Raw genomic sequence first — 27,573 nt, 5'->3', positions numbered from 1 at the left:
CAGAGGAGGGAAGTTGGGAGCAAACAAGCTGGCAGGGGAGCAGTTAGACATCAATAAGGCTGGCAGGGGAGTGGTTAGGGGGTGATCAGGCTGGCAGGGGAGCGGTTAGACATCAAACAGGCTGGCAGGGGAGCAGTTAGACATCAATAAGGCTGGCAGGGAAGTGGTTAGGGGGTGATCAGGCTGACAGGCAGAAGCGGTTAGGGGCAATCAGTAAGGCAGGCAGGCAAGCAGTTGGGAGCCAGCAGTCCTGGATTGTGAGAGGGATGTCCGACTGCCCGTTTAGGCCCAATCCCACTGGGATCGGGCCTAAACGGGCAGTCGGACATCCCTCTAGGGGTCCCAGACTGAAGAGGGTGCAGGCTGGGCTGAGGGACACCCCCCCCCCCCCCCGTGCACGAATTTCGTGCACCGGGCCTCTAGTAATGAATAAGTAATAATACAAAAATAAACTGTGTTTTCTGTACTCACAACTGAAAACCTACTTTTGCCCACCCTGTTTATATATATAGAGAGAGAGAGATTTTTTTAATCCATTGTAGAGATTTTATCTGGATTTCATGCCAAACTCCTCGCCCCTCTGATAATCTAATCTCAGCATAATCCACGGCCTTAAATTTCCCTGCAAACCTGCCCGGCACAGCCAGTGCTGCCGACCCCCTCTCCCCGCGGTGACGGACGGCAACAGCGTCGCGGGCACCCCTTGGCCGCCAGGCCACCACCGATGGTGCAGCTGTGGCTGCGCTTGAAGTACTTGGCCTCCCCTTACTGGGTTACATCATTACTCGATTTATGGCAAAGATGAAGGCTCTGAAATCCAACAGGGCAAGAGGAAACTAACCAGCCTGTGGTGATGTTTACTGGTTGATCTCGGCGGCGAGGTATCGCAGTGACACAGGCCTGAGCGGGGAGCAGTGACCCTGTCTCAGAGACTGGAAGTCGTCGTCTGAGATCACAAATGACACTAATCCTCTGAATCTGATTTTTGAAGCTGCATCGTATTGCCTTTTTGCCTAGACCAACGCATGCAGTATCGAATTTTATGACAGCAACGGGGTCAATTTAGATGGAGCAGCACGCAGACTCGCTGTGCAGCTCGGAGAAACGGTCACCACAGTGCCGAATCAATTTTCTAGTACACGTCTGCGTACCGGGCGGCAAAGTTCGCTCTTCAAAACTGAAATACGGCCCGAGGAAGTCGGGTTTTAGAGTGGATTTTCTGAGAATGCAGTTACTATAGTTACCGTATTTGCAGAGAGAAAGATAAGACGAACATGTATTAGGCTTCCAAAAACAAAGCCATGTGGTTTGCAACCTGGAGAAAACCTGATTGGCTGCCCATGGTCATCTGTCCCAATGTCCAGATTCCTTGTATATATGCATCTTAGAGACAAATGAGCGGGGAAAATGGTAAAGAAACAAACCTATACCCTTGAAAAATGTTTGGTCAGAAAACCAAAAAGACTCAGGAGGGCTGGAAAGAGAGACAGCATACAAAATTACAACAACAGCCCGGCTGAGGGAGCTCAGTGGTTGAGCGTCGACCTATGAACCAGGAGATCACAGTTCAATTCCCTGTCGGGGCACATGCCCAGGATGTGGTCTCGATCCCCAGTAGGGGGTGTGCAGGAGGCAGCCAATCCATAATTCTCTCTCATCACTGATGTTTCTATATCTCCCTCTTCTTTCCTCTCTGAAATCAATAAAAATATATTTTAAAAAATTAAAACAACAAAAAAGGAAACAGTTTCTTAACTCAATAAAAAGATTCCGCCCTCGCTGGTTTGGCTCAGTGGATAGAGCGTCAGCCTGGGAACTGAAGGGTCCCAGGTTCAATTCCGGTAGTGGACACAATCCCCAGTGTGGGGCATGCAGGAGGCAGCCAGTCAATGATTGTATTTTATCACTGATGTTTCTCTCTCTCTCTCTCTCTCTCTCCCCCTCTCTCTCTCTTTCTCTCTCTCCCTGAAATAAATAACGTTCCTCCACTGCGAGTATTCCGATTAGACGAGATACTCACGCTACAGGAAAGCCCTGATCTAACCCTGATCTAACCCATCTACTCACATCAGCAGAAACTCCCAGCCGCAGGTCCAAAGTGCCCCCGGTGCAGACTCTCAGACCTGGCAAAGCACAGCTGTGCAGGCACGTTCACCGTCAGATGTACCCAAAGATCACCACAGGGCCGCCCGCCGCCTACCTGGCAAAGCACAGCCTCTCCTCCACGCGCTCCAAAAGGCACTTGCACAATCAGCCTGTCCTGGTCCTCGTTGTCCAGGTGGCCCTGGAGCTGGCCCGGGCTGAGCCGCTCCCCGGGGCCCTGCTCGTAAACGCAGCCGCTGCTCAGGACGCTGAGCTTCACCTGGCTCTGGTCGGCCTTGGAGAAGACCAGGCTCTGGACCGTCTCCTGCAGCGCGTCCTTGCTGGTCACCTGGCAGCCAGCCAACGTGAAGGACGAAGCCAGGCCCAGCACCTTCCCGCCCTGGGAGAGGTAGGCCAGGAACTTCTGGTGCACGTCTTTGGGAATAGACTCCCTGCTGGCAATGACCAACAGCAGGCAGTTGTCTGGCCACGGGTCTCGGCGTGCGCTCTCCTCCGGCAGGTGGTACAGCGTGTAGCTGTCTGGGTCCACGCAGTCGGCCAGAACGGACCGGACCTGCTGCAACCGGCCCAGGGCCTCCTGGGAGTCGGAGCCCACGTAGAGGAGGATGTTGGGTGCCTTCCCCGTGAGGTTGGTTCTCCTCCCTTCTCTCTCGGGGCGGATGGCGTCAGCCACACCCTCCCCGCTGCCACTGCCGTCGTAGGGAAGATCTGGAATGTCTTCTGCAGATGCAAACCTGATGGATTCAATGGTGCTGTTCTCCAGCTCCAAACACTCGTGGCAACTAGACAGGTGGAGGCCGCAGAGCTCGGTGCAGCCCTCTCCTCTGTCGCTCTCGCCAGCGGCCTTGTTCCCGGAGGCGCCGCCTCGCCCTGGCGTGGGTTCTGCACCGAGAACCTTCCGGTCATCTTTGCCAATGTGCTCCATGACGCCCGGATCAGGCTCACCCTGGACAGCAGATTCGGGGCCCGGCTGCAGGTGGTGGGCTGGCTTGGTGGCGGCCTGGTCCTTAAGCTCCTGCAGAGTGGAGTCCTGCAGGTGCACCGCTGACGCATGAGCAGAAAAGACACTCAGTCACCTCTCTGGTTTGTCCTCTGCTCCGTTCAAAACCCCATAGCGCTCCCTGCGTTCCCTGCCTCAGGTTCCTGGGCGCCCAAGGCTGCCCCACCTAACTCGGCAGCGTCCTTTGGAACCAGGGAAGTGCTCCCACCTGCCAGGAGGGGGCCCCGGATGGTCTCGGGTGAAATCCGAGTCTCCACAACACCTCGGGAAATCTCGGATTCCCCCACTGACGAGTGAAGGAAGTGAGATTCCGAGAGGTCATTTGGCGTCCTGACTTCCAGAGTCAGTTTCTCGGGTGTCCCTCTCCAATATGATAGTGAAACTACAAAACAGAAAGGCACTCCTCTGGGTCGACCCACGCACACCCCGGGAAAGGCCACTCCCAGGGCGCTCCCCAGGCTCGGCCGGAAGAAGGGTCTGTCCAGTATCTGTTCTCAGGGCTGGAATATCATTTACAATTACTGATTCGAAATCCATTTACCGAGCACCTGCTATACAGCTGGCATGGGATCCGGCACACACACATGTGGCAAATGGGAAAGTCAGTGATTTACACAAATCCCCGAGCTGGTAAGGAACAGTCTTTGCTCAAGATGCCAGTGAAGACATTGCTGGACCCTGGAAGCCAGCTGTGAGGCCTAATTAAGGAAGACCATCTTGCATGTTTCTTAAAAAAAAAAAAAATGCGTCCCAAAATATTGTGGTATGTAGAGTATATATTTCAGATAAAAAACTAAGATTTAGAACTTGGTAATAACACTGACGATGCTTTCCATTCAATCAAACTACAATCTAGAAACTAGTTATTCTGTATGAGGTTGGGAAAAATATCCCCTGGGTTCTGAATTCCAATGCTCGCTCCCAGACAGCGCGATTATGGAATATCCTTGTTTAAGAATTTTTTAAAAATATATTTTATTGATTTTTTACAGAAAAGAAGGGAGAGGAATAGAGAGTTAGAAACATCAATGCGAGAGAAACATCGATCAGCTGCCTCCTGCACACCTCCCACTGGGGATGTGCCCGCAACCAAGGTACATGCCCTTGGCCGGAATCGAACCTGGGACCCTTCAGTCCACAGGCCGATGCTCTATCCACTAAGCCAAACCGGTTAGGGCCCTTGTTTAAGAATTTTAAAAGCATTCATGATATTCCCAGGGGTGAGCTCCTCAAAAAAATTTGGCACATATCTGAACTTCATACTATTATGGAAATCTAACCTGTTGACTGAATTAAACCAAGAATAAGCATTCACTTAAGTCAGGCCAAATAGGAGTCCTCAACAGTACGTGAGCTAATCACCTATGAAACCTGCTATAATGAAAACATCTAAAGCTACTTACAAACAGCCCAGCGGGAATAGCTCTGTGGTTGAGCATTGACCTATGAACGAGGAGATCACAGTTCGATTCCCGGGCAGGTCACATGCCTGGGTTGCGGGCTTGATCAGGAGGCAGTCAGTCAATGATTCTCTCATCACTGATATTTCTATCTTGCTCTCCCTCTCCCTTCCTCTCTGAAATCAATATATATCTACACTAATAAAAGGGTAATATGCTGATTAGACCGGACGTCTTCCGGACAAAGCCGCAGCAGCTGCGAGGGCCGGCAGCCGAGTGCGCCAGAAGTCCGGCCTCTGCACGTGAGCTGCACAGGAAACACCTTTTCTGACCGCTCATTGGCTAAGCTCCCTGTACGCCACTCACGGCGTTCTTGGTAACTTGGGTAATAAGAATCCAAGAAGGTGATCTAGGGTTTTTCCACCACACTCCTGGAGGAAAAAGCAGAGGTCTGCTGCTGGAGGGGCTAAGAAATGTCATATCCTGCCCTAGCCGGTTTGGCTCAGTGGACAGAGCCTCAGCCTGCAGACCGCAGGGTCCTGGTTCGATTCCGGTCAAGGGCACATACCTAGGTTGCAGGCTCCTCCCTGGCCCGGGCCCAGGTCAGGGCTCATGCAGGAGGCAACCAATCGATATGTCCCTCTCACATTGATGTTTCTCTCTGTCTTTCCCTCTCTCTTCCACACTCTCTAAAAATCAATGGAGCCCTGACCGATTTGGCTCCGTGGACAGAGCGTCGGCCTGCGGACTGAAGGGTCCTGGGTTCGATTCTGGACAAGGGCATGTACCTTGGTTGCGGGCACATCCCCAGTAGGAGGTGTGCAGGAGGCAGCTAATCAGTGTTTCTCTTTCATCGGTGTTTCTAACTCTCTATCCCTCCCCCTTCCTCTCTGTAAAAAATCAGTAAAATATATTTAAAAATAAAAATAAAAAATAAAAATCAATGGAAAACTATCCTCAGGTGAGGAAAAGAAGAGAGAGAGAGAGAGAAAGAAAGAAAGTAAGTTCATATCCTATGAAAGAGATATCTTGAAAATGCCTAAAGAAAGTTGTCATTTGTTCGTGAAGGGACTGGAGTCCCTGTTGATGAAAACACCGCAGTGGCTGCGAGGGCCGAGGGCCCATAACCATGGTGGCCGCAGTGGCAGCAGCAGCGGGGTGATGGGGGCGGCGCCTTCTCCTGATCAGCCGGGTCGCCTCCCCCAGAGGAAGGCCAGACTGTAGCTTAGGCCCGTGGGGAGTGGGCCTAAGCCGTCAGTAGGACTTCCCCTGAGGGCTCCCAGACTGTGAGAGGGGGCAGGCTGGGCTGAGGGACCCAACCCAGTACATGAATTTTTGTGCACGGAGCCTCTAGTATGTGTGTGTGTGTGTGTGTGTGTGTGTGTGTGTGTGTGTGTAAGCCTTAGCTGGTTTGGCTCAGTGGATAGAATGTTGGCTGTGGACTGAAGGATCCTGGGTTCGATTCCTGTCAAGGGCACATGCCTGGGTTGCAGGCTCGATCCCTCGTGTGGGGCGTGCAGGAGGCAGCCGATCCATGATTCTCTCTCATCATTGATGTTTCTATCTCTCTCTCCCTCTCTGAAATCAATAAAAATACATTAAATATATGTATTAAAATTAAAAATGTTTAAAGTTACTTACAAACAATCTTTTGGGGTATCAACCCATTAGCCATCTGGAGTCTGTCTTCCATGAACGCCACCCCCAGCTTGCTGAAGTCATCCACGCTGGCTTTGGCGATTAACTGATAAGGGTCCCCAGGTCTGCAAGCTAATGGCAAACAACAGTCTGACCACTTCACAATCTGGGGGGGAAATGGGAGGAAGAAAAAGAGAGGTTGCAGTGTGTCTTCTTCACCTAAGGAGGTGCTTCATTTCCCCTTCAGCGCCCCTCCCCGCCCCCGCTGCGTTATTACATCAAAGCTGTGCTGCGGGAGCCCTCTCATTTCTGCCCAACAGCAGTGCCTACAAAGCTCTAACTATAACCCTCTCCTTTCAACTAACTCACGTCTCACCTGCTTTTCAAGGCACTAAAGGGGGAAGGAGCCATCCCCCAGACCCCGGGAAAGCAGCAACTTGCCCTTTAGTAACAGAAATCGGAGTAAACAAGTCCGCAATAGGCAGTGATGCATCGTGTAACCCGCAGACCAGCTTTTCTCCAAGCGGGGATCACGCCCACGGCAAGGACGCTCCCCGAGTGCCAAAAAGCGTCAGGGTGCTGAGCGTGACTCCAGCTGCTGCTTCAGACTCTGCTGGATCAGATGTACACATGCTTCCCCAGTGGCTCCCGAGCAGTGAGAACACGCCAGGCCTCTCCACAGCGCCCTGCCCGTCCCAGTTCCCATGTCCGCCACGAGGGGGCCGGGGAGAACGACAGCAGAGTGACGCTGTCCTTGAAGCCTTCCAGTTTTCATACAAGAATCTGAAACTGCTCCGTGCATGGGTGATCTGTGACAGCGGGTGGCCAAGAGGCCCACTCACACTTGGTGGACAGAGGGACTGAGGAAGAGTCCACAGGCTTACGAAAAACTGCTTTCAACCAGGCTGCTGTGTATTTCCAGCTTACATGGGAGCTCACGCCATGGAATCCTGGGGGAGCTCACAGATGGCTTTTGGTTCTAGCTGTAGCCAAGCAGCCTGCCACCCTGAACACTAGCTGGAATCCTAACCCTACTGTGCTGGCTTAAAAAAAAGTAGTTTTTAAACTGTCTGCAGTAGTGACTGATGGGATGGAAGATGGAAGACGGAGAATGACAGAACTAAGAAGCTGTTTAAAATAAATTCTGAACCATACATTTTATATATGTGCCTTTGGAATGTTCATTGTAAAACAAATAAACATCTTTATTCTTTTTTTTAAAAAAAAGAAAAAGAATTTGCCGAAACCGGTTTGGCTCAGTGGATAGAGCGTCGGCCTGCGGACTGAAGGGTCCCGGGTTCGATTCTGGTCGGGGGCACGTACCTTGGTTGCGGGCACATCCCCAGTGGGGGGTGTGCAGGAGGCAGCTGATCGATGTTTCTCTCTCATCGATGTTTCTAACTCTCTATCCCTCTCCCTTCCTCTCTGTAAAAAAATCAATAAAATATTTTTTTTAAAAAAAAGAAAAAGAATTTAAAACTGGGACAAAGAGACGGGGAGCCCTGGGGTCCAGAGCCTGGCTCTGGAGTCCGAAGACCTGGGTCTGGGTCAAACTCAGCTAATCATCGCTGCGTGTCCTCAGGCAAGTCTCAGAACCTCGCAAGTCTGTCCCCTCACTCGGAAAACAGGGAGAAATGATAGGATCAATGCCCATGATCTTATAGGTTTGTCGTGTTAACACATTAAAAATACATAATGCCCCCCCGAGCAGAAAACTTGGGACAAAAAAAAGTGCTCAATTAATGAAATTAATTACTAGCTATTGGAAATTCTGACTTTAAAAGCAGCAGTAAACAGTGATCATTTGTTAAGATGCCATGAATAACTTCCCTACTTCCCCAAATTAATCTTCTCAGAAACAGACTGCCCCAAATCTCAAAGTCAGAGATAGGTAGTTTGGAATTGGTAGGCTCGATTTTTAGAACTCTTGCTGAAAACAATGAGAAATGCTGCATAAAATAATTAAAACATCATCTTAAAAGCACTGAAGAATGACGACATGATGAACTGCCAGGCCAAATTCGGGGGTAAATCCGGAACCTACAGAGCTAAGGGAAATTCCCAGAGGCCAAACCACTTCTGCCCTGAGGGTCCTTGCACCCCAGGAAACATGGGCACAAAAGTCCAAGTCCAGCTGGCAGAAGGTGAGACATAGAGATCAATGGGATAGAACTGAGAGGATGGAAATAAACATACACGTGGGTAAACAAGCATCTGGACAAGGCTGCCAGGCCAAGCCAACGGGGACAGAGTAACAAGCCTGCTGGTGGGAGTGGTCTCCACATGCGGAAGAATGACAATGGGCCCCTCGCTCATTCCATGTACATAGGGATACAAATGAACGCCAGCTGGATCAAATCGTCAATATGAGAGCTAAACTACAAAACTCACCGAAGAAAACATACGCACAATGTCATGACCTTGGATCAGGCAATGGTTTCTCAGCTAGGACTCCAAAAGTACAAGCAACAAAAGGAAAAAAACAGACAAATGGTCTGTGCTTCAAGAAAATGAAAAGGCAATCAACAAAGTGGGAGAAAATATTTGTAAATCATTTATCTGATAAGAGACTTGTATCCACAATATATGAGCACTCCTATAACTCACCAATAAAAAGACAAATATTCAATTTAAAAATGGGGCCCTAACCGGTTTGGCTCAGTGGATAGAGCATCAGCCTGCGGACTGAGGGGTCCCAGGTTCGATTCCGGTCGGGGCCATGTACCTTGGTTGCAGGCACATCCCCAGTGGGGGGCGTGCGGGAGGCAGCTGATCGATGTTTCTCTCTCATCGGTGTTTCTAGCTCTCTATCCCTCTCCCTTCCTCTCTGCAAAAAATCAATAAAACATATTTTTAAAAAATAAAAACATGTCCACACACAAAACTTGTACACAAATATTCACAGCAGGATTATTCATAATAGCCAAGGAGTGGACACAATCCAAACGTCCATCAACAGATGAATGGAGAAATAAAAGGTGCATACTCATATAATGGGTTCAGCCGTGAAAGGAATGAATCAGTGATACATGGTGCAACATACATGAATCTTGGTTACATTATGCTAAGTCAGTGATTTTCAAATAGTGTGCCACAACAATTTTTAAAACATGCAATACCTGACTATTTGGCTAGGGGCACCGATTTCTTTTCCCTAAACCAGTGGTCGGCAAACTCATTAGTCAACAGAGCGGCAAACCGCGGCTCGCGAGCCACGGTTTGCCGACCACTCCCCTAGACTATCACATAAGAAAATGTCGACACTCACCACAATAGACATCTGGTGTGAATGAATCAAAATTATACCTATTTTTTTTGGTCAGATCAGCAAAATATATATATTTTTGGTGTGCTGCAGAATATTAGTAATTAGTTTAGTAATTAGTCATGAGAGGAAAAAGGTTGCACATCGCTGTGCTAAGTGAAGGAAGCCAATAACTAAAGGTCACGTTACAAGATTCCATTTATATGAAATATCCAAAACACTCAAATCTATGGATTAGTGGTTGCCAGAAGGGGGAACAGGGGGAGTGGAGAGTGACTGCTGATGGGTACATAGTTTTTCTTTGGGGTCATGAAAATGTTCTAGAATTAGATAGTAGTGATGGTTGCACAACTACTGAATTGTAAATTGTACACTTTAGAAGGATGATGTTTACGGTAGGTGGATTACACCCCAATTTTAAAAAGAAAAAACGAGTCAAGGCAATTTGCTGTCCCCACACTGTTCTAGGATAGCCTAGGTCCATGGTCGGCAAACTGCGGCTCGCGAGCCACATGCGATTCTTTGGCCCCTTGAGTGTGGCTCTTCCACAAAATACCACGGCCTGGACGAGTCTATTTTGAAGAAGTGGCGTTAGAAGAAGTTTAAGTTTAAAAAATTTGGCTCTCAAAAGAAATTTCAATCGTCGTACTGTTGATATTTGGCTCTGCTGACTAATGAGTTTGCCGACCACTGGGCTAGGTAGTAAGAGGACTCCAGAGTCTGACTTCCCAACGTTGAGTCCTGGCTCCTCTGGCTAAGAGCTGTGTGACCCAAGTAAGCCAATTTCTCTGCGCTCTGGTTTCTGGTCTGTAAGGTGGTGATGACAGCAAGAGCACCTACCTGGGAAGACTATTGGGAGCGCTAAATGGGGTAACACATAAGGCACCTGGCCCATAGGGGGCGCTCTTACTCCAAAACGTGGAGCCCTCAGAGCAAGTATGCTCAGCCAGGACCGTATAACCCCCAAATGGTTGGGGGGACGGGGTGTGAAAAATATCCTAGCCATTGCAATAGTTTGGGCCTTCCAAGGCTCCATCCTACCCCACAAAATCTTAGTTTTTAGTATTTCATCTCTCTCTCGGAGCGAATTCAAATTGAACTGAATCTTTCTCCTAAGGGAAACAGTAATTTTAAATGTTGGTAAACACTGTCTTAGAGGGGAAAATAATAAATGCAAGTCTTTATGGTTAAAAGGTCGAAACCCATTAATGGTCTAGAACAGTGGTCAGCAAACTGCGGCTCGCGAGCCACATGCGGCTCTTTGGCCCCTTGAGTGTGGCTCTTCCACAAAATACCACGGCCTGGGCGAGTCTATTTTGAAGAAGTGGCGTTAGAAGAAGTTTAAGTTTAAAAAATGTGGCTCTCCAAAGAAATTTCCATCGTTGTACTGTTGATATTTGGCTCTGTGGACTAATGAGTTTGCCGACCACTGGCCTAGAATATTTAGAGGAAGACAAGCCTCTGGATTTCCTTTTAGCTCCACTTGCGGCCTTCCCTGGACCTTGTCACCTGCTCCTCCCACCCCCTCCCAGACACACCCAGTGACTGGGCTTCACCAGAGGGTCAGGCTGACCCACGGTGCCGTCAGACTGCATCTCAAAGAGGACATCTTTGACCAAATGAGAGGTGAAGCTCTCAATTCGGACAAACGCCGAGCCGGCGTCCAGCTCTGAGAATGGAGGAAGGATGTGAGCTCAGGAGGATGAGAAGGAAACTCCCACCTTGGCCAGAGCCGACTTCTCAGATGACGGTGAATGGGAAACTGAAAAGGAACAGTGCCACCTCCCGCACGAAGCTAGAACCATCTCTGTTCTGAGCGCCATGGCGGGCAATCGAAGGGCAGAGATGCTCGCCAGGGGACCTGCCCAGCATCAGGTGCTCCAACGCTGACTTAGCAGCTGCTGAGCAAGCGGGCAGGGCCCCACCCCGAAGTCAGCGCTTAGTGTGAAAGGAGCCGATCATTAACTCCAAAGAACAGAGAAGCAGGAGATAAACAAAGCCAGGGGGTGGACAGGAAGCAGCAGAGAACAATATACACACGTCCCTGATCAAGTTTCCCAACTCGGCCACCCATTTCCTCTCCGAAGTGCATTTCCTTTTTCTAGAAACGTGGCCCAGGAGCCACAGACCATGCAAACTCCACCGGCAGCGGAGCTGGGTGCTCTGATCAAAGCAGAGCCGCACTTCACGCATCTCCTCCGGGGCCAGAGGTGTTTGCCTCCCGGGGACTAAAAGCAAACAGGACCCTTCCAGTTTGCACTTCGAGATGGGAACACAAGGGTAGAGAAAGAAAAGGCTGGCTCCCAAAGATCAAAGCTAAGGAAGCCCTGGACAGCCCTAAACAAAGGGGTTCCTCAAAGAAGGAGGGTGCAGAAATCCTGCCCTAAGCAAATGACTGCAGGCTGCGCTGGTGACAGACAGCAGGCCGTGATGTCTCTGCTCCATCAGCTTAACCCCTCCACGGCCACGGGGAATGGGGGGGACCTGGAGGCACCAGTGAAAGCCACCTGAGAGCCCCAATTCAAAAAGATACCGTGTTCAACATCTCTAAGAGTTGTATCGTCCTGAAAATGTGACAGACTGGCCCCAGACTGCGTGGGTCAGTTGGCTGGGTGTTGTCCTATGACTGCAAGATTGCAGGTTTGATTCCCAGTCAGGACACATGCCCGGTGGTGGGCTCGATCCGGGAATTGTGCAGGAGGCAGCTGATGGATGTTATGCTCTCACATCAATGTTTCTCTCCCTCTCCCTTCCTCTCTCTCTAAAAAAAAAAAAAAAAGAAATCAATAAAAAAAATTTTAATGTGAAAGAATGTAAGATCTCATCAGGTAAAAGTCTCTCTTAAATAAGATATTTTCTACTGAATATCTTAGGATACCGTCAAATTCAAATGATTTTTGAGTTGGTGAAAAATACATACATAGTTTCCTAAGAGCCCCCAAAAGGCAAAACCCCAGCGAGCCATCAACCTGAACCGGCCTGCAGACCTCGTGAAGAGACAGTGAGCTATGACGGCAACGCCTCGTTAGGTTCTGAAGCCCAGCCTAAGGAATGGACCTCGGTGACATAGCCCAGGCATCGGAAAACTAGCTCCAGACCAATCCAGCTGCTGGCTGCAGGCCCACCCACGCTGATCACAGACAAAATGACTTAACTGGTTCGCACCCTTGGTGGGTAGGCATCTTTCAACAACCTCCCCTGGACCCCGAAAATTAAGAATTAAGCACCCCGGCTGGGTAGGGCTCAGCTGGTTGGAGCATCGTCCTGTACAACAAAAAGGTCGTAGGTTCAATCCCTGGTCGGGGCGCCTATGGGAGGCAACCAATCAATGTTTCTCTCTCTCATCGATATTTCTCTCGCTCGCTCGCTCTCCCCTCCCCCCTCTTCTCTCTCTCTAAAAAAAAAAATCAATAAACATATCCTCAGTGAGGATTTAAAAAAAAAGAATTAAGCAAAACCGCCATTAAGGGAGATCTTAATTAAACTTTCCTTAGAAGGTAAGTTAAATGGGGTACCTGTGGCAGAGATGCTATTATCTCCCAACATCTAGTCTGTCTTTCTCCCTTGTAGTCACACAACTCCAGGGTTCCTCTGAACCCACAGCTTTCCGGCTACAGAATGTATTTCTCAGGCTCCCCTGCAGCTAAAGTGATGTGAGAAGTGACTTTGGAAACTTCTGGATTCAATGTTAAAGAGGAAGCTGGCTGTTGCCCATGTCCCCCATTCTCAGGGCTGGAATTGGATGGCGCTGACTGCTGTGGTAGTGGCAGGGGTGGAAGCAGCCAGAGTGCGCATCAGGCCCTAACCGGTTTGGCTCAGTGGATAGAGCATCAGCCTGCAGACTGAGGGGTCCCAGGTTCAATTCCAGTCAAGGGCACGTACCTTGGTTTCGGGCACATCCCCAGTGGGGGGCGTGCAGGAGGCAGCTGATCGATGTTTCTCTCTCATCGATGTTTCTGACTATCTATCCCTCTCCCTTCTTCTCTGTAAAAAATCAATAAAATATATTTTTAAAAAAAACAGAGTGCCCACCAGTAGATGAGTGGATAAAAGAGCTGTGATAGCCCAGCCGGCGTGGCTCAGTGGTTGAGCATTGACCTATGAACTAGGAGGTCACAGTTCGATTCCCAGACAGGGCACATGCCGGGGTTGTGGGCTCAATCCCCAGTGTGGGGCATGCAGGAAGTAGCTGAGAGCAATGATTCTCTCTCATCATTGATGTTTCTCTCTCCCCTTCTCCCTTTCCCTCTGAAGTCAATAAAAATATATTTAAAAATAAAAAAGAGAAAAAATATTTTTTAAAAAAAGCTGTGATACATTTACATAATTGAATACTACTGGGCCATTAAAAAAAAGGAAAACTTACTCTTTTTGACAACATGGATAAACCTGGAGAACATTATGCTGGGTGAAATAAGCCCGTCAGAGAAAAACGAGTACCATATGATTTCACTTACATGTGGAATCTAATGAACAAAATAAACTAACAAACAAAATAGAAACAAACTCACAGATACAGTGAAGAGACTGACAGCTGTCAGAGGGGAGGGGAGTTGGGGGGCTGGGTGAGAAACAACAACCACCTCCTAGACCAGGCGTCCTCAAACTATGGCCCGAGGGCCACATGTGGCCCGCTGAGGACATTTATCCTGCCAGGTGCCGCTGCCTGTCCTGCTTAGCAGCCGACTCGTCCCGGGCCCACAGTGCGCATAGGAATTTGTTCATAGTTTTTTTTTTTAAACTATAGTCCGGCCCTCCAATGGTCTGAGGGACAGTGAACTGGCCCCCTGTTTAAAAAGTTTGAGGACCCCTGTTAGACACAGACAACAGTGTGGTGCTGACCAGAAGGAAGGGGGTGGGGGAGGTGGGGAGGGCAAAGGGGGATAAATGGTGACAGGAGGCTTGACTTTGGGTGGTGAACACACAATACACTATATACACATGATATATTGTAGAACTGTACACCTGAAACCTATATAATTTTATTAACCAGTGTCACCCCAATAAATTCAATAAATAAAATTTTTTTTTAATCTTTGAATCAACTTCTAGGCAGCTGTCAAAAATAAATAAATAAATGCCAGCTGCCAGACGCCACCACGTCCTGCTCCTGCATGAACTTCCCAGACTCTTGCCCACGACCAACCGGGACTGGGAGATGTCTCTCGGAGAGCTGCGGCTTCCCCTGCCCGCCCCCCCCGCCCCCCGGCACCGTATTGATGGCCAATGTAAACACTTTCAAAACAACTTACATCTTTTGCCCCAAACCCATGAGACAAAAGAGCCCCGTCACCTGGAAATCAGCAGACATGTCTGCCTTCTCCCTCCAGCCCAGATGCTGGGGGTTGAGCTTGCACAGTGGTCGGCAAACTGCGGCTCGCAAGCCACATGCGGCTCTTTGGTCCCTTGAGTTTTTAGCAAAGGCCAGCTTAGGAGTACCCTAATTAAGTTAATAACATTGTACCTACCTATATAGTTTAAGTTTAAAAAATTTGGCTCTCCAAAGAAATTTCCATCGTTGTCCTGTTGATATTTGGCTCTGTTGACAAATGAGTTTGCCGACCACTGAGCTTGCATGTCCCAGGCCCTGGTCCTTTTCCGCCAGCACATGGCTCAATAAGCCCGTTCTCTCAGGACCGCTCCCAGCCTCGAAGGTCTGACATGAGGATGGACTGAACGGCCTGGGGACACTGAGCCGTGCTGCCCACTAACATGGTGTGGGCCACACCGGGAGCTTCACATGTTCCAGCAGCCACATTTTAAAAAGTAATAAAAAATAAAACAAAATAAACGTTTTGCCCAAGGCGGTTTTGCTCAATGGATAGAGCATCGGTCGGCCTGTGGACTGAAGGGTCCCGGGTTCGATTCCGGCAAGGAGCAGGATCAATCCCTGGCCCTGGTCGGAGCCTGTGCGGGACGCAGCCAATTGATGTGTCTCTCTCACATCAACTGTCTCTCCCCGTCCCTTCCACTCTCTCTAAAAATCAATGGGAAAATACCCTTTAGTGAGGATTAACAAAATAAAAAAAATTTAAACAGGGGTAAGTAATTTCACTTACATGTTTTCATTTAACCCAAAACATCCAGGAAGAAAGGGAGTCACAAAGGCCAGGAAAAAGCTCTCATAAGACAACGAATTCCGTTTTAATTAAGACACACCGTTTCCTTACAATCAACAAGTGAAAAACACGTTACTCACGGTTTCTGTCCGGGAAGAGGGCCTCTGCAAATCCTCACCCCGCACCCAAATGCTCTCTGTCACAAACGCGATGTGTTCGGCTTCAAGTTTAAGAGGAGAAACGAGATATAGGGCCCATTTGTTCAAGTCATCAATGGACTGCAGAGGGAGAAGGAAAACACCGACAAGGGATTGAATGCCACTTCAAACCACAACGGCCACTTCACTCAACACCCGGGACACGCCCCTCGCTAATCCCAGGTGGGCTAAGTAAGCTCAGCTGGTGTCCTGCAGACCACCTTCACCTGCGGTTCTTGTTGCACTGAAGCTATACACGCAGCTGCAGACTCCCCGCGAGGACTCAGGACAGCTTTAACATCTCCAGAAATCGGTTAGCAGCTAATTGATTCTGAATCTGGGCTTGTTGCTACTGTTCTTTACTGTTTAGAGAAAATGAGGCCTGTGGCCTGCTGGCTGCGAGTTCCACATGCTTGGTTTAGAGCAGCGGTCACCAGCCGGTGGTCCGTGAGGTCCGACAGTCTGGCAACTGCTGGTTTAGAGCACGTAGGAGCTCTCCAAATGACAACGTGGAGGGACGTGTGTTTGTTGTTGTTAATCCTCACCTGAGGATATATTTTCATTGATTTTTAGAGTGGAAGAGAGGGGGAAAAACAGAGAGAAACATCCATGTGAAAGAAGCACATCGATTGGTTGCCTCCTGCACGCACCCTGACCAGGGTCTGGGCCAGGGAGGAGCCTGCAACTGAGGTACGTGCCCTTGAGTGGACTCGAACCTGGGACCCTTTGGTCCATAGGCCGACACTCTATCCGCTGAGCCAAACCAGCTAGGGCTCGGAGTGCCTTTTAAAGATGAGGTTCAGAGCCCAGCCAGTGTGGCTCAGTGGATGAGCATTGATCCATGAATTAGTAGGTCACGGTTCAATTCCCGGTCAGAGCACGTGCCTGAGTTACAGGCTCGATCCCCAGTGGAGGGTGTGCAGGAGGCAGCCGATCGATGGTTCTCTCTCATCATTGATGTTTCTACCTCCCTTTCCTTCTTCCTTCCTCTCTCTGAAACCAATAAAAACATATTTTAAAAAAAGATGAGGCTCAGAAGTGCATCCTAGTAGACAGAGGCCCGTTGCTAACAGAAGCCTAGCCCAGAGGGCTGTTCTTCCATCTCCATCAGCCATTATAGCTTTAAGAACATACCTAAAAAAATAAGAAGAAAAATAAAAGCACATGCAATTAAAAAAAAAAAAAAAAAACTAGAAAGATGAACCGTGACTAAACTCTGAGGGCACAGAGCAGGCCGGACCCATCTAGTCCTGCGGGAGAGACAGTGATATCTGACTGAAGATCTGGGGCAAAATTAACTATGCAAAGAACTGGGGGCGTGGAATCCCTTGAAAGCCCAAGGCAGGTTTGGCCGGAGCAGTGGGCGAGGGCTGAAAAGCTTTCGCTATAGTCACGGAAGTTAGCGGAAGACCAATCAAGTCATGGAGACGTTCCAAAGTAGAACTGTCCTGGCCGAGTGGCTCAGCTGGTTGGAGGGACGTCCTGTACACCAAAGGCTGCAGGTTCCATGCTGGGTCAGGGCTCCTACTAAGTTGCAGGTTCGACACCTAGGCAGGGATCGGACTCGGAGGCCACCGATCTGTTTCTCTCTCTTCCCCCCCTCTGCCCCCCTTCCTCTCTCTCTAAAGTCAATCAACATATCCTCAGGTGAGGATAAAAAAGAGTAAAACTGTTTTTCAAGAAAATTAAAGACATTCACCTCTGAATATTTTTGAATGTTAAAAATTTCCACTCTAAAGGTTATTTTTTAAAGTAAATGATCCAGTGTGGAAGCCAGTGCAATAGAAAAGTCCACCTCTCCATTTTCCCCCACTTGGACTTGTTTCTCAATCAGGGTTCCTTGAGAGAATTAAGGCCTCAGGCATCCACCATATGTAGTGAATGAACTTCACTCCTTTGCATCTAGGTGGTACCAGACAGGCGCTCTCTTTGAGCCATCTGAGACATAGTTACGTATATACTAGTGTTCTGTGTTACAGTGGACTAACAAGGAAGGGTATTTTTTATTTGCTAGCAGAACAGTACAATCCTATACTTAAACATAACCTCAACAAAATATTCAAGACCTGAGATAAGATTTTCCCATTCGGGTGTTATGGTTTTACGCACACAGAAAATCTCATTTTAATGCTAAAAATGAGCCAACTTTCCAGAAGGAAAGGGTAAGAAACCAATGAAAAGCAAAACACTTTGAAATATTCATGAAAACAGTATCAGTGACTTCAATGGAAATTGGCGCTGAACCACACTGTGAATCAAGTCCATTTCCAACAGCGGAACGGGAGGAACTATTGTTCCTTTTACAGAGAGCAGAGCTTTTGCCGAGATTAAGCCACAGCGCGGCTGAACTTGCAGCCACCAGGCTAAGAACTGGACCAAAAACTCAAAGACTGTGCAAACGGGAACAGCACAGGTGCAAAGGCCCTGGCTGGTAAAGGACACAACTGACAGGAGAGGAGGGCGGGCAGTTCTGACAGAAAGCTGAGAATTTGCTGTCTTTCTCTGAATTCATTCAACCAGACGGCAGCCCACAGTGGAGGGGAGGACGGCAGGAGACCAAGTGGGCAGCGCTCTCGGGCTTCGGTGCCAATGGCCACCGCGATCGCCCAGGTACGCGCCTATTTTGGAAACCAAGAGCCCGGCGTCCGTGCACTCGCCCCGCGCGCCTGTCAGTTTTCGGATCTCTGGTCCCTTTAACCCGGGCTCCGCGTGCAGGGGGCCCCGGCCCGGCGCTTCCAGACACCCTGGGCGGAGGGCTCCTCCCAGGCTCCCAGGGCACAGGGCGGGCGGGGTGGAGGGGAGAAGGTAGGAGGGGCCCAGGCGGGCGCTTCCGGCTTACCCCGCCCCTCCCGCTGGTGCCCCGCCCCCTCGGCTAGTGCCCCGCCCCTCCCGCCACCCGAGCTGCCCCGCCCCCGGGCCCCGCCCCCCGCTCAGGCCCCGCCCCGCCCGCGCCCCCGCCGCGGCCCGCCCACCTGGCTCTCGCTGACACAGAAGACGCGGCCGCCGCGGCTCAGGCACACGCTGGCTTCCGGGGGCCGCGCGGCCGCCACGCAGAAGGTGAAGGAGCAGCGCGAGGCGCGCAGCCGCTGCACCGTGATGCGCACGAGCGCGGCCGGCCGGCGCCCCCAGCGCGCCCACAGGTACAAGTAGCACAGCGTGATGAGCATGGCCGGCCGGCCGCGGCGGGGCGCGGGCCCGGGACGCTCGAACTCACCGGCCCGGCCCGCCCATCCCCTCCCGCCTGTCCCAGTCGCCGGCCCTCCCGCCCTCCCGCCCTCCCGACGGCCGGAAGAGGCGGAGCCGCGGGGAAGCGGGGTAGGCTGGGGGCGTGATGGAGAGAGAAGAGGTGCTGGGCTGGGGTGATGGGCAGGTACGTTGTGATGGAGGGAAATGGGGGGAGAGGTGGGATGGTAAGTTGAGCACCAGGGGGTAGGCCCCGGGGCTGCCTGGCCTGCGTCAGCCAGGGTCCGGCCTCCCTAGGCGGCTGGGAGGCTGATTGAGGACGGGGCTGTGCATGTTTACAGCATTAACCAGCACCCCACGGGAGTCACAGTGTGCTAACAGCCTCCACCCAGTCCAGTTGGGAAAATAAGGTGAGGCCTTCTGGCAAAAAAGATTTGAAGATAATTTATGTAAATTCATACAATGCAATAATACATTTTTTTCTGGACCCTATTTTAAAGTAAGGGCAGGAAGCAAGTGAAAGACAGATCAGGAGTAAAAAGGCTGCCTGCTGTTCTTTTACGTGAGCAATTCGTGAGCATCCTAAAACCATTTTGGGAAACATCAATTATGATTCACTGTTCTTGTCCCCTATGGGAAGCATGGTTATTCCTGCCATGAATGCGATGTCTCCCGTGGAGCCTCACTTTGTCCAAAGGCAGCATGCAAGGAAGTGTTGAGGACAAGACACGGGACATCCCTCACTCAGGGGACACCAGAGGTGGAGCAACTCAGCCGCAAGTAAAGAACAGCTGCCGCAGCCACTCTGAGGCACGGCCAGGATTTCCCTGCGTCGCTTCCCATTCTCGCCTTTGCTATGCGTGGGTGGCATAATACAGTAAAAGCAAGCCAGTATACCACTCCCAGGCCTTACTTAATCAGACAGAGGACAGGTTTTTCAAGTACCTGACCCTTTGCTCATCTGCTTTAAGATAGCAGTGTAGAATACCCACTTTCAGAACCTCAGACCTCTGGTCAGATGACACAGGGAATTCTCCCATTCTGCATAGCAAGAGTAGTTTTAAAAAGAGAAAGACTCCAAGAAGAAATAACTGAGCTCAAAAACAAGGGAAGCATCACAGTGGGCCAGACATAGAAGACAGCGGTACGCAGGGCTGAAGCCAGATCCTACAGTGACAGGTGGGAAGTGGGTCCCTCCGCAGTAACAAGACCTAAAACTGTGTCACTGGAGAAAGAAGTGAGTGAGCCCCTACAAGGAGGGACTCAGCCCCTCCATGATGACACAGGGCTACAAGTCAGAAGTTAGAAAGTGAAAAAGCTTAATAACGTGCTAAGCCCTAATGTTTTCCTAGACAAACACTTCAGATAGCCTCATTGACGTTTGCTGAATTTCAGCTCAAAGGACCAGCCTCCCACCCCTGCTCGGTATGGAGAGGCCATCTCTTCTGCCTGAAGGTCACAGCATCTCTAGTTCTCCCAAGTTCCTTAAGAGCTTTGCAACCTCACCTTCCCACAGACACCATAACCCCATCCGGCCAGAATGGGAACTCCCCGGGTTGGCCCTTAGAAGCCTCACAGGGTCTTGGTCTGAGAAGACATCATGGGAAAATGTGGGGGTCAAAGCTGTGCACCTAAAACAATGGAGCTTAGCTTCATCGCCCCCAGATAGCAATGGAAAAGACATCAGGGGAGCCCTAGCTGGTTTGGCCTGCAGACTGAAGGGTCCCAGGTTTGATCCCGGTCAGGGCACATGCCCAGGTTGAGAGCTCGATCCCCAGTGTGGGGCATGCAGGAAACAGCCAATCAATGATTCTCTCTCATCATTGATGTTTCTTCTTCTCTGAAATCAATAATTTTTTTTTTTTTTTAAAGGCATCAGGGGAGCTTACTGTGTATGTACTTGACTCACACCCTGTAGTCCCTTGCTGCTCAAAGAGTGGTCCTTGGCCGAAACCAGTTTGGCTCAGTGGATAGAGCGTCGGCCTGCGGACTGAGGGGTCCCGGGTTTGATTCCGGTCAAGGGCATGTACCTTGGTTGTGGGCACATCCTCAGTGGGAGGTGTGCAGGAGGCAGCTGATCGATGTCTCTCTCTCATCGATGTTTCTAGCTCTCTATCCCTCTCCCTTCCTCTCTGTGAAATATCAATAAAATATATTTTTTTTTAAAAATCTAATTTAAAAAAAAAAAAAGAGTGGTCCTTGGCATGAGCAGCATTGGTATCAGCTAGAAGCTCACTAGAAATGCAGAATGCCAGGCCCCATCCTACACCCACTAAGTCAATATGTGCACTTTTTTTTTAAGCCTCACTGGAGGATATGCTTTTATTGATTTATGGATTCATTTATTTTAGAGAAGGAGAGAAATATCGATATGAGAGAGAAACATGGATCCATTTGACTCCTGCACGCACCCTGACGAGGGATTGAAAATGCAACCTTTTTGGTGTATGGGACAACGCTCCAGCCAACCAAGTCACCTGGCCAGGGCAATGCCTGCACTTTTTAACAAAATCCCCGGGTGACTCACAACCACATTCAATTTGAAAAGGACTGCTAAAGTCCACCTCTGTTACTCCCTGCATCTGGGTTCCTCTAGACCAGCGGTAGCCAACCTTTCGGACCTCACGGACCACCAGGGGTCCACGGACCACCGGTTGGCGACCCCTGCTCTAGAGTCTTAACAAGGGTCTTCCAGATTGTGGAGACTAAAACCACAGACTAGGAATTTCAAAAGGAGACTTTGTCATTTATAAGCCCGTCAACTGCAGGGAAGATGATGCACTCACCCGCCAGCAACTGAAGACCACCTCAGTTACCCATCAGAAGGACAGGCTCTCTCGAAGAAAAGCCTTCCCAGACCCCCGACTCTACTCTCCCGCCCTTAGGCATGTCCCGGAAGTGATGGTCCGGGGACAAGGCAGAGTGTAAACCAAGAGAAGATCACTCCCCTCGGACACTGTCCTGTCCCCCATTAAATAGACGACAGCTCGTCCCCAGAGGAAGTCGATCACATTGACATGAGCTCTGTCTGAACCTAGGAAGCATTCAGCATGCTGATCAGTCCAGTGGCCAGAGCTGAGAAGGATTAGTTTTTGAAATTTAAAAAATCCCAGTTTAATAGGAAACGATGAGTAGAAGATGAAGTTTAAGTAACCGTAAACAGTTCATTTTTAGCAGTAAAGTATGTAGTCTCTGTTTTCTAAATAAAAGAATCTGTTCCCTCCACAACAGTGTTGGACTGCTAAACAAGTTTGTGAATTTAAAATGATATTCAGAGAGCCCGGCCGTCATAGCTCAGTGGTTGAGCGTTGCCCTATGAACCAGGAGGTCATGGATCGATTTCCGGTCAGGACACATGCCCGGGTTGTAGGCTCGATCCCCAGTGTTGGGCTTGCAAGAGGCAGCCAATCAATGAGTCTCTCATCATTAATGTTTCTATCTCTCTCTCCCACATCCTTCCTCTCTGAAACCAATAAAAATATTTTTAATAAAATAAAATGATATTCAGAGATCCAGAGACTCAAGAATTACCATCTATTTAAAGTGTCCTCTGAGAAAAGGTAATTGAAATGCATACTTATTTGAAATCATGAGGTTTTTGTTGACAAAAACTATAACATGTGGCCCTAGACGGTTTGGCTCGGTGGAAAGAGCGTCGGCCTGCAGACAAGGGTCCCAGGTTCGATTCCGGTCAAGGGCATATGCCTGGGTTGTGGGCTCAATCCCCAGTAAGATGCGTGCAGGAGGCAGCTGATCAATGATTCTCTCTATCATTAGTGTTTTTATCTCTCTCCCCTATCTCTTCCTCTCTGAAATCAATAAAAATATGTTTTCTAAAAAAAAACTATAAAATGTGAAGAGCTTTTCTTTGAATATTTGACAATCAATGGTATGTGTGTTTATTAGAAGAAACCAACCCTGCCGACACTTCGATCTTGGACTTCCAGCCTCCAGACTGTGGGGAAATAAGCTGCCTTGTTAGGCCGAGGAGACTAATCCACCCAGTTCTCAGGACGCCTGTCTCACCCTCTGAACCATGGGGCGTGAGTGAGTCTGGCCAGCTGCTGCCCTCACCTGTTCTCTTCCTCCGCAGTCCATTTGCCTGCCGGGTCTCAGCGGCCACCCCTCAGGGCGTGATCTCGGGCCCTCACTGCCAGCTCTGGCCTCTCCCAGCCTCCAGTGCCATACTCACCCCTTTTAGGATATTCTGTTGGTTTCTCAGCAGCAGCATGAGTAAAACTAAATGCATTTTTCTCCCACAAACTACCTCTTTACCGTGATTTCTTTATCTCTGCTTCTGACATCACATCCTGCTTTCCACGTGAACCTAGAACTTCGTCTTCCTGGAGTACCAACTGCTCTCTACCCCAAATCCTGTTCATTTCTGTTGGTGGTACCTCCACCTTCCCCCTCGAGCTCTGAAATTCTGGGATCCCAATACAATGACAATGTGATTCACTTGACAAGGATTTGGTTTGCAGTAATGTCTTATTCACCTTCCTATCTCTGGCATTTAGCACTGTGCCAGCACATAGTAGGTGCTTAATAAAAAGTTTTGGAAACTGGCTCATACACCCATTTGTAAAGTGAGGTAACACTGTTACCTCTTTTACTCCGTTGGCCTCTAGAAAGAGGTGCTCACAGGATTTTCTTCACTGAGAGCAAATTTCTCTTCATCCAGCAGAGGGGAGTGGCCCCTTACTTCCCAGGCAGAATCTGTTCCTGGTTGGGGGAGGGGAATCACCATCTGTGAGCAATTTCCTGCCCATCAGACAGGACCTGCAGTTGGGGCCATTACAGTTCAAACAACTACACACACACACACACACAGATACACACACGGCACTTAGCACTCAGCAGCCTCAAAGGTCTAAATCACCTCAGTGAAGGTGAAGGGAACTAAACAGGAGAGCTCTGCTTGCTCCAAGGACACTGTTGTCTTCCTAATGACCTTGTCCCATTTCCAGAAGTAAGGTCTCTCTTTTACAGGGTTATGGAGGTCAAATAAATGTGGAAATTGACTACAACCTTTACAACCAAAATGAGGTAAAAACATTAGGAGTGGCACGCACCCCAACTCCCATCCCACCCCTGCAGCAGCCCCGGGGGGGGGAGGGGAGCCTGCGTGAGCTGCATTTTGCATAGTGAAGCAATAGAGGCCACGGTCTGGAATCAGGCATTCTGGGTTCAAATATTGCCTGACCCCCAAATCCGCGCACGCACACGCACATGCACACGCACGCGCACATACATACGAATGCATTCAGGGGCCAGTGCTTGTTTCCACAGTTTGAGAGTTAGAGCATGCACCAGGCGCCAGTGGAGGGTGAGCATGCTGTGCTGAGTGTACCCTTTTAAGGACAGGGCTACGTTCTGAGAAATGTGTTGAGGTGATCCCACAGTTGTACAAACAGCAGTGTGCCCTTACACACACTCCAGGGGACAGCCTGTACAGCATGTCGCTGTATAAAACAACATGAGATTAAATCGAGCACAGAAAAAATGAGGCAACCGAGATGGGTGAGTCCGCTGCCCCAGTAATGGCATACTGCTTACACAGCAAAAAGCAATTTTTGTAAGTAGAAAGAAAACATTAAAATAATGATAAAAAGTATAGTATAGTAGATGTATGAACCAGTAACAGTCATTCTTGTCCAGTATGACGTACTGTACATAATTGCACGTGCTGTGCCTTTAGCTGGCCGCGAAGTAGGTGTGTGCGCACCAGCATCACCGCAAGCACCTGAGTACCTTACGGCAGCTGCAAGGTTATGACAGCTCACGTCTCTGGGCTGTAGGCATCTTGCAGCTCCACTGTGATTTCAGGGGACCGCCATCACACACGCTCCGTTGTGGACCGAAACATCATTGTGCGTGACGGCTGACTGTTCTGATGGAGGAACAGCCACCTGCACAAAGTCAAGAGGAAGAGGAGGGCAAGGCAATTCCATCCTCACAGCACTCTCTGGGGTGGGTGGTATTACCTCCTGCGACAGCGACAGCGCAGGGAAGTCAGGCTCCAACGGCCCACACAAAGCCGGGCTCCTTTCCCGCGGACCACAACGCCTTTCCCAGGCACGGCAAAGCTCATCTGCCTAAGAATTGTTCTCAAGGGCCAGTCACGGGTGCCCGAAATCTCTACCAGGTGAAATACCCCTTCCGGTTACGTCATCTCCCCACGGAATGAAGTCAGTGTCAAGCCCTGGGCTGCCGCTTTGAATGGAGTCCATCACATTAATTAGAAAATTCAGAGTAGGGCCCTGTGTGTAGGACAGAGGACAAAAACGTACAACTGTGGCCCAGCCTTGTGGCTCAGGGGTTGAGCGTGGACCTATGAACCAGGAGGTCACGGTTCCATTCCCGGTCAGGGCACATGCCCAGGTTGTGGCCTCCATCCTGCGTGAAGGAGGCAGCTGATCCATGATTCTCTCATCATTGATGTTTCTCTCTCTCTCTAACTCTCCCTTCCTCCCTGAAATCAATAAAAACATATTTTAAAAAAACCATTCAGCGCCCTAACTGGTTTGGCTCAGTGCACAGAGTGTTGGCCTGCAGACTGAGGGGTCCCGGGTTCGATTCTGGTCAAAGGCATGTACCTGGGTTGTGGGCACATCCCCAGTGGGGGGTGTGCAGGAGGCAGCTGATCGATGTTTCTAACTCTCTATTCCTCTCCCTTCCTCTCTGTAAAAAATCAATAAAATATATTTTAAAAGAAACAAAAAAACACCATTCAGCTGAGTATAAACTGCAGCCTTGTGACATGCTGGATGGAATCCTGGCCTGAGCATATCTGGGGACAAGAAAGACCACAGGGACAGGCAGAGGGCTACCCAGGGACAACTGGAGAACGAGAGGGCCGGAAAGGGTCAAACGCTAACAGGCCCTTAGGCAGTGTCCGGGCTGTGCGGGGCAGGCAGCGCCAGGGGGAGAGCGAGCCACGGAAAAGCAGTCTCCGCTGGAGTTACAGGCTCTGCGGTAACGACCCGCAGAGGCACCGCCTTGTGGCCCAAAAGTCCGTGGAAAGGGGCAGACGAGTCACATGACAACTGCACCTTCTCTTCCCCCGCCACCAACCTGAACAGTTTCTCTTTGGAACTGACGCTGCCATGCTTAGTTAAAGCCGATTGCCGCTGCAGCAAAACCAAAAGCGGTGCCTCTGATAGCCTTTTGCTACCGGAAATGTCACCGGTCTGGGAAGCAGGGTGGTGGGAAGGGTGGGTGGGAGGACCCAGCGGAAGGTTCCGGACAGACCCCACACACACACCCGCCTCCGCCCCCCACGTTCCCCGCCCACAGCTTCGCTCGCTCGCGGTCCCTGAACGAGCTTCCCCGGAGGCTCCGTGGGGAGAATCCAGGGCGCGGTCCGGCGAGGCGGCAGCGCCCCCTGTTGATGGCGCTTGCTTTGCAGGTCAAACGGTGATTTTTTTACAATGATTATGCAAACCCCACTCCTTAGCCCCCAGAGCATTGCAGGCGGTTTGTAACCACAGTAAATCTGGTGGAATAGGAAGAGAAATGAAGAAGCAACTCAGCAGCCACAGGGCCAAGTATGTCCCGTGTTTATAAAATGGTCGCCAGGCGCCTGCAGCAGGGGAAGAGCCCTGTCCCGGGGAAGCCGGGCGCGGACCGACGAGGCGGCGATGGAGCAGCTTTACGCAGCCGCTTTCTGCAGGGTTTGGGCCCGGAGTGGTGGCTGCAGCCAGCCCCCACCCGCACATCCCGAGTAAGGAAAACAGGCAGAGGAGCACCCGTGGTTAACCATTGCTTCCCATAAATATCTCCCCCGGGAGGGTAAACAGCGGATCCAAGGCAGAATCTGGCCTTGTCTTGGGAAACCCACGGAGCAGCGAGCGCCTGCGCCCCCGTGGAACCGCGGCCCTGGCACCTCGCCCCCTTTTACCTCCTTTTACCTGGGGAGACGGATCCCCGGAGTCGATCGGCGCCGCACGTACCTGGGGGCTGAGGCCGGATCCCACCGCCGCGTTCCCGGCCTCCCGGCCTCGCAGTCCCGGGAGTGGGCGGCCGCCACCAGAAGCGCCCGAAGGGGGCGGGGGGTTGGTCGCCGAGGACTGAGCAGGTGGCCGCAGGGGCGTGGGAAACAGAGCGTGGGAAAGGCCGGATCGGGATACTCCTCGGTGGGGCCCCCTGCCGTGTCGCAACCCCAAATTCTGACAGCGCTCCAGCCCGCCCTGTCCCCGCTGGGCACACTGGCGGGGAGGCCCGGCCCGGCCGGAGTCACCCTCTCGCTGCCCTCCTCCATTGGCTGCCCCGGCCACCGCCGGCCGCCGCCCAACTCCCGCCGCGCCCGTGGGTCTGGCCTCACACGTGCAAAGGCCGCCTCCTCGGGGGGCCGCGCCAGACCCTGCGCGACGTGAGACCCCTTTCCAAAGTCCTCCGCCGGGACACCCTCCCGGCATTGTTGGTACCACGTGTCTGCCTTCCCTTCTCTCTCTCTCTCTCTCTCTCTCTCTCTCTCTCTCTCTCTCTCTCACACACACACACACAGACACACACACACACACACACACACACACACACGACAAGTTTTTTAAAATCTGCTATTTTGATTAATGAAAATGGTATCTGTCTTTATTTTTTATTTATTTTTATTTTTTTATTAAGGTATTATATGTATACATATCTTACCATTGCCCCCCACCACCCCACTCCCATACATGCCCTCACCCCCCCCCCCAATGTTTTGCATCCGTTGGTTATTCTTATGTGC

General features: G+C 50.5%; 1 protein-coding gene across 2 annotated transcripts in view; it reads right to left on the bottom strand.

Annotated features, from left to right (window-relative positions):
• The window catches only part of HLCS (holocarboxylase synthetase), a gene marked incomplete at its 5' end in the record, with an annotated part of 172,011 nt that extends 144,761 nt beyond the window's left edge, over positions 1-27,250 (bottom strand). Inside the window, 4 exons of one of the 2 annotated variants that reach the window (XM_080658290.1) lie at positions 2,201-3,147; positions 6,145-6,307; positions 15,606-15,743; positions 26,798-27,250. In XM_080658290.1, coding sequence (XP_080514416.1) covers positions 2,201-3,147; positions 6,145-6,196 — 999 coding nt within the window. Of the gene's footprint in view, positions 1-2,200; positions 3,148-6,144; positions 6,308-15,605; positions 15,744-18,634; positions 18,830-26,797 lie in introns of those variants that run through there. The other variant, XM_080658289.1, reaches the window with a different exon arrangement.
• Between the last annotated feature and the right edge of the window lie 323 nt (positions 27,251-27,573).

The sequence above is a fragment of the Plecotus auritus genome (assembly GCF_963455305.1).
Source record: "Plecotus auritus genome assembly, chromosome: 2".
Lineage (NCBI taxonomy): Eukaryota > Metazoa > Chordata > Mammalia > Chiroptera > Vespertilionidae > Plecotus > Plecotus auritus.
This window is presented reverse-complemented; position numbering and strand designations above follow the sequence as displayed.